Here is an 11,623-nt window from a genome sequence, read left to right on the forward strand (position 1 = left end):
GAAAGCAGAACTTTTCAAAATATTGTAACGCAAACAGAGCACGAAGTGTTCTGCTGCCATATATGAGCATGGAGGGGGTGGCTCATCAGTGGAGAAGAGAGGAGGGATCTCCTAGCCACCTTCCCGTGACTTGCTGTGCAGCACTGGGCTTTGCTGGCCACAGCCACCGCTGCAGGGCAGCATCTGGCCCAGCAGCACCCAGGATGCTCTTGATGGACACCTGAGATGCTGGCAGAGACACTGCTCCATGTACCAGGCTTGGTTTCTCTCTCCAAGCCACGGAGATTGCCTGAAGCTGGGACATGATACTTGGCTGAAGGTCTCAGCTGGTGTAGTGAATCCTGAAATGCTCCTGTGGCTTCAGAACCATCGGCCTTTTGGCCCTTTGTGTCCCAGACTGCAACTTCTGGACACCTTCCCTATAACCTCCCTTTGTACAGTCAAAGCCGACATGCACTGCGAATACGAAACCATGGGGTGTATTGCCCTGTCCAGCCATCCTGCTCTGCTCAGCCCACTGGTGGGGACCAGCCAGGCAAACCATGCCCAAAACACCCATAGTTTAGCTAAGTGCGGTATTTTCTGAGGTCTGCCATACTTCATTACCAACACAGGCAAGCCAATATCACTGTACTGCTTCACTTCCCCCATCTCGGAAGAGGAAAACATTAAGAAATGGAAGGCACTAATTAAGAGGCACATGTTAAAAAAAAAAAAAAAAAAGTCAGCCCATTTTATTATGCTTTGCTGACCTGGAGTTTCAAATCTCCTGGCTTCTGAAGGCAAAGACCAACCTCGATTAAAATTGCACAGATAGGCATTGATTTTGAAAAGCTTTCTAGTGCTACACTGTGTTTAGATTGAATTGCCTTATTAATCTAGTTGTTATCAGTTTGATTGTATAGCCAGCTCCACAAAATACCAACCTGCTTCCTAATCCTATTATTTACAAAACGCTCTTCTTTTGACTTCTGTTGGGATGTTTTCCAGTGATAAGTTGCATCTATATGTGCTAATGCCATATTACTGCCTTATGCCATCCTTTCTCATTTTTGCTTTGAGATTTTCAAGCTGGATTTCCACTATCTAAGATATTATGTAGGTCAAAACATTCTGTGCTCAGATGTAAAGTGACACTGATTCATATATCAGAGGATAAGAAAGAAAAATTGTCTTATGGTTCAGGTCCAAACTTTCTTGGATGAATAATTTCTGACAGATCAGGTATGCGAGGACTTTTCTATTCACCCACTATGAATGGGCTGTTTAGGGTTTTTGCTTCTCTTTTCATCGTTTCCCACTTCTGAAATGATTCTCTTAATTGTTGCTAGGTACGGTTTGGTCTCGCTTCGAGCAATTTCGATACGTGAAATCAAAGCTGCTTTGACTGAACAAGTAGGTCACACAGCCTCTTTGGGCGAGTGGATCTCTTAAGAGCAGGCTTTACGCATCCATATTCTCCGGCTTACAAATTCAAAAATGTGTTTTCCATGGATATTTTACGATGCCCACCCCCAGTTCCTGCTTCCCTGCAGCCTCTGCACAGAGAATACGCATGGGAAGTGGGGACGAGAAGCATGCATTAGCCAGAAATTTCAGCCATACCCAATCACCCATTTACCCACTTCTGTGGAGCCCGTTCCTGGTGGAACAAAACCTCTGCTTCTTCCTGACCTTGGGCAACCCAAGTGCTCCTCTTCTCCCTCCTCCACATAAGAGAGAGATAATAACATCTCTGTAACCCCTTGGGGGATTGTTAAACAGAATTTACTCATCTGAATTCATCAGAAAGAGTTCAGAATGCCACAATTTTTATCTGAGGAGTTCAAATGATTAACACCTACTAATTAAGTTTTCATGACCCGCTTTTGTGTTAGGCGTGTTTTATGATCCTTGTTTTATGGCTGGGACAGTGGGGGTGAAGTGGCTTGGTCCGTAACATCAAAAATGACAATCCCAAAAGCCAGGACAGGAGCAGGCGCCGTGGGCTTACAGCAGACCTGTCCTCTCGAAAATGCTGCTCTTTACTTGCCGAGAGCGAGCACGGCGCTTGCCGGGTGAGCGGGGGTAGGACGCATCACTCAGAGGACCACGGGAATCAATCTGAAAAGGTCTCATTGGCCTGAAAAGCACATGTAGCTGTTGGTCTCCTGAAACGGCTGCAGGCTGTACCCATAGCAGCCCCTATCTATTAAAAAAAAAATTAAAAGAAATCACCAGCTATACTTACTTTGTTTTTTAAGGGTTGCTCTGATGTTGTCCTCAATACCAGAATTGCTATTTTCTATCTGAAGGGCACCCAAGCGTGATGTCAAGCCTGGTCAGGGACTGCCCTCCCAAAATCTCTGCCCCGCCAGTCCCCACGCTGCCCCTGAGGCAGCTGGCTGGGCAGGGGACACAGAGCAGGATGCTCACAGCCCCTCCGCAGGATGCTGCTTCATGGCCAGATGGATCCAGTCACTGTAACTAAGAGTTTTGGGGAAAGGGAGATGCTGCCCAGCCACTGAAAATGAAATATAAACACATAGATCACCCCTTTCCTCCCAAACTTGATAGACTTGCTCCTGCTGACACTCACGGTGATATATAATCCTGTGTGCATTCACAGGCATAAGCCAGACCTTACAGCATCAGGGACTACCTGGCACCTGCATGCCGCCTCGTTAGGCTTGGATGCACCGACTGCCCTATTAAGTCAGTGAATTCGTTTTGCTGACTAAGAGCAGTGCAGTCATTAAGCTAAGCCATGTGCTCCCCCAGTCCTCAAGGGACAGGATTTGCTTAGGCCAGTGCTGTGAAATGTGGATCGGGATACAGGTTTCGACCCTCCCTCCTCTTCCCTGAAATTCAGGGATCGTAGTGAGACCAGCAGAGCAGCGAACACGGCTCCAGGGCTTTGGGGGAAAATTGCCACATTTCCAAGTTGTCTGTGAAAGGGTAATAATTGGCTTCCAAGTGCCAGCCACTCCCACAGGGTGGAGAAGCAAAGGTGCCTCAGGAGCCCAAACTGAGCAGGAACCAAGCCGTGAGGCTGAAGATTGTTGCCAAGAAGGCCAATGGTATCCTGGGGTGCATTAAGAGGAGTGTGGCCAGCAGGTCGAGGGACGTTCTCCTCCCCCTCTACTCTGCCCTGGTGAGACCCCACCTGGAGCACTGTGTCCAGTTCTGGGCTCCCTGGTTCAAGAAAGATGAAGAACTCCTAGAGAGAGTCCAGAGGAGAGCAACTAGGATGATAAAGGGACTGGAGCATCTCTCCTATGAGGAAAGGCTGAGGGAGCTGGGCTTGTTCAGCCTGAAGAAGAGAAGACTGAGAGTGGACCTCATCAACACATACAAATATCTTAAGGGTGGATGTCACAAGGAGGGAGCCAGACTCTTCGCAGTGGTGCCCAGCAACAGGACAAGGGGCACAAACTGAAACATAAGAGGTTTCAGTTGAATATGAGGAAAAACTTCTTTACTCTGAGGGTGACAGAGCACCGGAACAGGCTGCCTAGGGAGGTTATGGAGTATCCTTCTCTGAAGATATTCAAAGCCCGCTTGGACGAAGTCCTGTGTAACATGCTCTAGGAGAACCTGCTTTAGCAGGGGGGTTGGACTGGGTGATCTCCCGAGGTCCCTTCCAACCCCTGCCATTCTGTGATTCTGTGATTACCCAGGGACCGTGTCCTAGCTCTCCATCTGCACATCAGAGTCTTGCTGAAAAGATGGGAGAAGGCCACGTTCATCAGCAAGTCCCCTTGTGGGCTTCTCACTAGCCACTCAAGTGGTTTCTGTGGTCAAAGTCCACCCATATCCATAGAACGCTCTGCTATCACAGAATAGACAAGATACGGCAAGAAGCGATGGGGTCTGAGACGCATTTTTGACCCTGGAGATCAGGTTCTTGAACACAAGATTGCTCACCCTCCCTAATGCTGGTCTCCCTCACCCAGAAACGCAGCTCTTGCAGGCTCGTTTCTCGTCTCGCCTTCCTGCATCACATTTCATAACACACCAGGAGAGGCCAGGACATCTGACACTTGCAGATCATTCCCTGTGACATTTCCCCAGTTGCTTTTGAGGCTTTCATCCCGGCGTGTGGAGGAGATCACGATTAAGAGAAGCGGTGGCCGTTGGGTAGCCCTGCGTACCCACACCCTCCTGGCAAGCAATCCCTTCTGTAGGGATTAATTTGGAAGACATTTCTAAAGCGTTTGTCTGCTAGGATGAAAGACCCCGCAATACATCTTGATGAGACGTTTGAAATCGCACTTCGATGTGTTTAAAATCTCACTTGTTCATATTGTCACAGCTTGGCAGCCTGAGTGTCAAAAACTTCCTAAATATCAGGTGCTATTTTTACTGCTCCAAGTTTCATTCTTTCTGTCGAGTCATACGACCACATTTGGGAGAGCGTGCCCATACCGCGGCTTTTAGGAAAATCACCTTGCCCCGCTGGGGTCCTGCTGCAGCTCCGGTATACGAGGGATGCTTGTGCAGCCTGGCTGGTGGCGCAGCATCCTCCAGCAAGCCAGGGACACTCGGTGTAAAAGCACCGGCCGATGGCCTGGCTGTTGCTCGCGGCGCTTGCTATTACCCACCACAGGAAACGCACATCTGTCAGTCTCGTACAAACCAGCCTTGCTAATTTGGTTGCTTCCTCCCATGCCCCAATCCCACCTCCATCACATCACCCATCCTGTGGGCTTCTTCCCAGGGACCACAAGAAGATGGGAAGGTCAGAGGCGCTCAGCATCCCTACCTGTCAGGCAGTTACTCCGTATCAGCTCCCGTGTAAACGAGAGCAAGGTTTGGACCTGAGATTTCTGCCTGGCTGCAGATCACACTGCGTGTAATCATTGCAAGCGTGCGCTGAGGACGCAGGAATCAAGACACGCAAGTCTGCAAAACAGAGACACCTATTGCTTAATAAGGAATAAGCCAATTAGGCTGAAACGCTTATGTGACAAAACTGGTGAAGAATCAGCAAGAACGGCGCAGCTCTGATGACTTAAGGACTCAAGGGACCGGGAGGGATGCCCGTGGCAGCCTGCCACCAGGACACGGCTCGGGGATCGCCCTGCACTGGGGTCACCAGAGCACCACAACCAAATCCTTGTCTCTGCCTTGAGCTACCTGCTCCAAAGGACTGGCAGGAGGCAGGAGGATGCTTGGAGCAGCCTGATGGTCACTGCTGCCCGCGAGGGAGCCACAGCCCAGGACTTTCAGGCTCTGCCCCCAAGCCAGCACGCTCTTTCTCCGAGCCAGGAAAGTCTCTCTTGCGCCTGTAGAGCGTCAGCTCTCACATCCACATGCATTCCCCATAACGCCAGCGTGGCCTGACTCGATCACCCCACGATGCTTCTTTTAATCGCTGCTCCAAAGACAAAATACTCGCACGCTTGCAGGGCTCAAATGTCACACACTTCACCCCTCCCATCCTTCATCTCAGGTCTTCCATTAGAATTTTATTCCTGGCATTGGTTCAGTTTCTTTGGCTGTGTTAATGAAACAGCCAGCAAAAGAAAAAAAACAAACACTGAAGCAGGCAAAAAGGATGCAGTGAAGGGCTTAGGACTGGGGTGGGTGGGTGTGTTTATGTATTTAGCTGTCCCCTTCTGGAAGGGAGAAGGAAAAAAAACCCCAAGAGCCCAGCGAAGACCTAGAAAGAAGCTGAGACAAAAGCCTCACTGCTTAAAAAACATGTCTACATTTTTCCTGAGATAATTTTTTCAGCCAACAGAGCAGAGCTATTGGGGAGTACAAACAGCAGAGCATCAGTCTTGCAGCAGATCCTGTCACCCTGAGCATTTGCATCCCAAAAGGCAGAAATCCCAGTGGCTCCTGCAGCATCTTGGATGCCATGTACCTTGGGAAATGGGAACGGTGCGATATGAAAAGATATCGTCTGAAGGGCTGTGGGTCTCGGGCTCATCGTCCCACGCCAGTCTCTCGCCTGTTTTTCCCACTGCTCTGTGCAGCCCCTTGGAATACCCAAGGTCTCGAGTGGTTTCGTTCTTCCACTGTTGACATGGATGCTGAGGACCTCTCCAGGGCAGTGACATCCTCCTGTGGAGGTGGTTCTGTACGAGCATCCTCAGAATAACATCCTGTGCCTACACAAAGAGGGTTGGGAGCGCCTGGATGAGCGCCGTACCTGGCAACAAGCCACTGCCTGAGCTATTTGCCCACCCTCACAGGCGCTCACCAGCCACTGTGCTGTCCCAGGACCTTTGCAGGGACCTGGTCCCCAGATGACAATGTCCAGATGCCAAATATTGAAAAGCCAAAAGTGGTTTCAGAGCTCAGCCTCCTCTCTCCTCCCCTGGCTCATAAATCTGCGCTGTGGAAATCCAGGCAGCAGTAAGGAGGAGAAGTTTAATTACCAGCTGAGCAGCTGCTGGTCGACAGTCGAGTGTGCTTCTGGGTGTCTGCAAAGGCGCTGGAGGTGCCTTATGACGATGCTTAACCTTCGCGGGGGAAACATGTCCCCTGCTGTAACTGCTGGCCAAGAGCTGAGTTATATTCCTGAGGATGCCGGTACAGCCCGGACTGGGAGGTGATGGGTCGCAGTGGAAGAACCATCCTTCAATTCAGAGCTGCCAGGTGCACGGGTGATACCTGGAGCCCACCACAACGCTGTTTGACCGAGGGAGGCCTTAGGAGAGCACTTCAGAACTGTGCTGCGACAACATGTGCTTTTAAAAGAAGCCCTGCCCATGGAGAGCACTGGATGGGGAGGTACAGCGTGCTCAGCATGCAGATGGGCAGCCTGGGGTTTTTTTTTTTGTGTTTGTTTGTAATATTCCCAGTGGATTTCTGTATGCAATAACACGGACTTTATTTGCAGTAGCAATAAGAAAGAGTCCAGCGCTTAAATTTGGAAAGAGCTGACCCGGTGCACGAGCAGCCAGCTCGGTGAATCAAATGCTGTGCAAACAAGGAACCTCGGAAGGGTCGACAGCGGGGCCAGCAGAGTTAGCGGGACCAGGGCGACGAAGCTGCTGACTGCCTGGCAAAGGGGAGCGTCCCTGAAGCTGACGGCGTTTCTGCCTTGCAGCATCACCCCCAAGCGTGATGATCATCCCTGGGCTGGCGTAGGGACTCCTCCTAACAGGGCTACCTGATGGCAGGACATGGCATTTGTGCTGTGGCCCACCACAACGCTGTTTGACCGAGGGAGGCCTTAGGAGAGCACTTCAGAACTGTGCTGCGACAACATGTGCTTTTAAAAGAAGCCCTGCCCATGGAGAGCACTGGATGGGGAGGTACAGCGTGCTCAGCATGCAGATGGGCAGCCTGGGGTTTTTTTTTTTGTGTTTGTTTGTAATATTCCCAGTGGATTTCTGTATGCAATAACACGGACTTTATTTGCAGTAGCAATAAGAAAGAGTCCAGCGCTTAAATTTGGAAAGAGCTGACCCGGTGCACGAGCAGCCAGCTCGGTGAATCAAATGCTGTGCAAACAAGGAACCTCGGAAGGGTCGACAGCGGGGCCAGCAGAGTTAGCGGGACCAGGGCGACGAAGCTGCTGACTGCCTGGCAAAGGGGAGCGTCCCTGAAGCTGACGGCGTTTCTGCCTTGCAGCATCACCCCCAAGCGTGATGATCATCCCTGGGCTGGCGTAGGGACTCCTCCTAACAGGGCTACCTGATGGCAGGACATGGCATTTGTGCTGTGGCATCACTTGCTGCTTCAGGAGGACCATTTTGGTCCCACTGCCCACACACCGAGCACCTTTACCATGTGTTGCCCTCGCAGCTCATCTTCCTTCCTGCTCCCAGCCCGCCCTCTCACCCCACACCACCGCCGCTACCCCGGCATGCTTTGGCAGCATTGTGCCCATCTCCCTGGATCAGCCCTTGTGCTTCCCAACCAGAGTCAGCACTGCTGCTGTTGAGGAGGAGGCATCTCCCAAGGCCACCGCCACCATCAAGGCTCCCACTCAGCCAAGATAAGGAGTTGTTTAGATTTACAGTGGGAACATGAAGAAAAAAACTCTGCTCCCACAGTGAATTTACTGTGTCAGGGAACTCCCTTGTTTCCAGAAGCAACTGGGGATGCAAACCAGAGAAATGGCAAAATAATTATTATCTAATATTGTACTTTGGGCTTATTTCTTGCTGCTGAGGATGACCCAGGCCCAGGGAAAACAAATGATGGAGGCAATTAGAGGAAGTCTGTCTTTGGAACAACTTGGTTTTATAGCAACCATGCCTGTAGATGTATTTAAATAGTGCTGGTCTCAGGAATGAAAAAACAAAATACCTGTAGCCTGAAAGCCCAAGGAAAGATAAGGGAGCTCCTGTTAAACGCTTTCCTGGAAGATCAAAAGCACATCTGGCATGCAAGTAGGCACTGCCGAGCAGATGTCCAAGCAGAAGAACCACGGTTGCTGCAGAGAATACAAAAGAAAAACCTGAGCCCTTTACTAATGTCCAGGAGAGGCCAGGAGGGCTCAGGGCAGCAGCAGGATCTGCTGTGTCACTGCTGGCCACGGTCCCAGGGCTTCGCTCTCTGCCCACAAGTACGGCAGTAGCACGGCGGAGCAGGCACCGCACGGCTGACGGCTGAATCACTTAACCTCACCGTTAGCTGCTCAACAAGCCTTCGCTAAACGAACCAACATTTGCAACTCCTTGTTCTCTGTGGGGAGAAAAAGGTCTCCTTTGCTTTCCAGACTGGAATAGTGCATTTGCAGTGTTAGAGGTGGGAAACAAAAAGCCCACCTGGGCAAAAGGGAAACTTGGGGCACTTCTCCGAGTTGCTTTGCTCTCTTCATTGCTCTGCGGGTGGGATCACCCATGGATTTGGCAACTCTGCACCCAAGAAGCACTGGCTGATGAAGTGCATCCTCCTACCACAGCTACTGCCCTCCTCACTGGCAAGCTCAGAAATTCCTTCCTTGGGGGTCTTGCAAGCTGCTGGCAACCAGGACCTGACCGAAGAGTAACTTTTCACCAACTGTATGGGAAAGCCCTCAGAGGGACCAGTTACGTTCATGGCGCTGGGGTTTCTTTTTGTTCCACTGGATTGCTAGCGCATTCCATGTGCTGCCCCCAGCCCTCCTGCCGGACACCATTTCCCTGCAGGTACCGCTGCTCCTGCCACTCCCTCAGAGCTCAAGGAAACAAGCTATGGAGATTCATCTCCTTCAGCTTGCTCTTCTCTTGCAGGAGCACAGGGGTTTTGGATACGTCTTTGTGGCAGCCACCCTTGCCCCTGCAGGGCAGCAGGAGATGAAGAAGTGCTTGGCAGGGAAGAAGGGGAGCTCTGCCGCCAACCTGAAATTGGCTGCTTGAGCTCAAGTTATTGTCAGAAGAGTTGCAATCAAAGCCTACACTGAGTATTTTCTTACTCAAATCAGCACTCCAACATTGCTTTTATTTTCCAGCCCGATGCGTCACGGGGCTTTTGTTATAGCCATTGCCATACCCAAGGATTACAATAAAGGTCTCGCCATTGGCTCCATTTACATGAATAGTTACAGGGTGCCTGTGGGCTTCTGTCCTGCGGAGAGGCATTACTCCCCCAGACCAACCGGGATAATTGTTGGCTCGCGTGCACCTGCTGGGTGAGTTCACAAAAGTGTACGTTGGTAGAATACAGCACTTTTTTCAGCAAAACTTTCCAGTGGAGAGCAAGTCTTAGACTGACTCTGGGTCAGGTGCAGTAAATCACAGCCTAAAAGACCTAAGCAGGACATTTATACTCCCCGGACCAAACTTGACAAGAAGCATTACGACTACGGCACACTACAGACCACTCAGAGCCAGCACATCAGCCACCATAAAGGACACAAAATCTCTTTGTGGCATTCTTGAGCCTTTGAAAGGCAGGCGTTAGAAAAGGGCACATGAGGAAAAAGTGGCAATTTACTGACAAGCTTCCAGGCAGGCCAGCAATATTAGGTACTCCAATTCATCACTTAAAAAGAGCAGAATATAATTCCTCTTGTAATCAGGATGGAAAGGCATGTGGTCTGGACTAGCAGAGAAAAGGTTGACTCATATTAAGTCCAACCCATTACCAAGTGTCAAGTGCTCCCTAAGATGGCTCACACGCTAATTTGAGAAGTCACCTGGTGGCAGCGGGTCACCAGCTCCCTCTACAGACAATCAGGACACAGACGGACCCCTGCAGAACCGCTACAGCAGACGCATAGTAACAAAGAGTCCCTTTAAACTGCCACCAAGGAGCAGAATTTTCCTCCTCGTCACCGCAATGATTATTCCACTCAACGCCGAGCCCTTTGTCTTCCTCCGCAGCGAGAGGTCTGGCCCACTCCCCTATCCTGGGGCGGATGAAGAAATGGCTGCGATTGCGTTCGTGTTCCCCAAGACAGACGTGAATGCGTCTTTTGTTTCCTTTCCAGGGAAACAAAGAGCCGGAGCAGGAGTGATGGAGGGAAACATAGGCGCCACCGGGCTGCAGGAAAAGTTCAGCAACCCGGAACCAGGTGGTTGTTCGGAAACAAAGTGCCAAGACCGTTCGCAAGGGCAATACTTCACCACGGCAGCACACGCCGGCGAGTGCCAGGAGCGAGCCAAGGCGAGTGGGACGAGCACGCCTGCCCGCCCGCCGACATCCCGCAGCACTGCCGAGCACACAATTCCAGCGATGCCCGTATAGGTGACAGGTATATATAACGACAGGGATGTAGCAGGATGAAAACCCACGCGCCGGGGTGGCTGCAGGGCGAGAGGAACAGGCTAACGAGAGCGACACAGCATCGGGAGCAAGGAACTGCTGAATTTTCATCCTTGCCCTGACATCTCTTTGTTTCAGTATCTCCTGTCTGCAGGAGGTGGTATAAGAATATCTGGAGGTGCAAGACAGGCCTGCTTAAGAAGCAAACGTCTTTCTCAGAAGCCCCTGGCGGGCAGAGCAGCTCCAGCTGCCCTCGGCTCCTGCGTCCCTTCACCTGCGATGCTGGGAACTTATTGTCCGGGGAAACAGCATGATGATTTTTTTTTTTTTTTTTTTTTTTTGTCCTTTTGCCAGTAGTATTGTACTCTTACTTTGTGCCTAATGAACATTTTGTTCTTTCTTTTTGCGATTTCTCAGTATTTGTAGGTGAGAGAAATATGCTCCCCCCTGCTCCTACCCGTATGAAGCATATTCTTCCAAAGACAATCCAAATCACAGGCAGGGGGCAGGGTACGTGTAAAAGTGGGCAAGCTGTTCACTCCTCACAATAATTAGAGAGTGTTTCGATGCCAAGGAAAAAGAAGAAAAGAGTTGCACCTGCCTGCATTTCCCAGCCCCCCTCGGTGCCGTCAGCCTGCCAGGGGACACCTGGCTGGCGCTTCCCTTCCCTTAACATTTGGGCTGCGCTGACCGAAGCGAAGGTGGTCTATGAGGGCGTGGAGGAGGATGCTGAGCCACACGATCCATCACTCAAACACTCCTGACCTGGGGAAGAGCTGCGCAAATATCCGGGACCTCCCAAACTTCTCATGGAGAGGAGCTGTTCCTGCCTGGACACACAGAGAGCTCCTGGAAAACTTTGGAAGGGTTTCTTTCTCTACACCACTGTGCACTTTTGCTGTCACACAGTCCCCTTTACCCACAGGACCTGTTTGCTGATATCACCTGGCCCTCAAAGTTGAAATTCCTTTATCATCCCCTGAACTGTTGC

At 50.8% G+C, this 11,623-nt stretch overlaps 1 protein-coding gene across 1 annotated transcript in view; it reads right to left on the reverse strand.

The window, feature by feature from the left end:
• Nucleotides 1-651, reverse strand: part of ST8SIA2 (ST8 alpha-N-acetyl-neuraminide alpha-2,8-sialyltransferase 2) — an 18,274-nt gene extending 17,623 nt beyond the window's left edge. Inside the window, exon 1 of the mRNA XM_035890598.1 lies at nt 599-651. Coding sequence (XP_035746491.1) covers nt 599-651 — 53 coding nt within the window. The remainder of the gene's footprint in view (nt 1-598) is intronic.
• Nucleotides 652-11,623: the final 10,972 nt, after the last annotated feature.

The sequence above is a fragment of the Egretta garzetta genome, unplaced genomic scaffold (assembly GCF_000687185.1).
Source record: "Egretta garzetta isolate BGI_Z169 unplaced genomic scaffold, ASM68718v1 scaffold322, whole genome shotgun sequence".
Taxonomy (NCBI): Eukaryota; Metazoa; Chordata; class Aves; order Pelecaniformes; family Ardeidae; genus Egretta; species Egretta garzetta.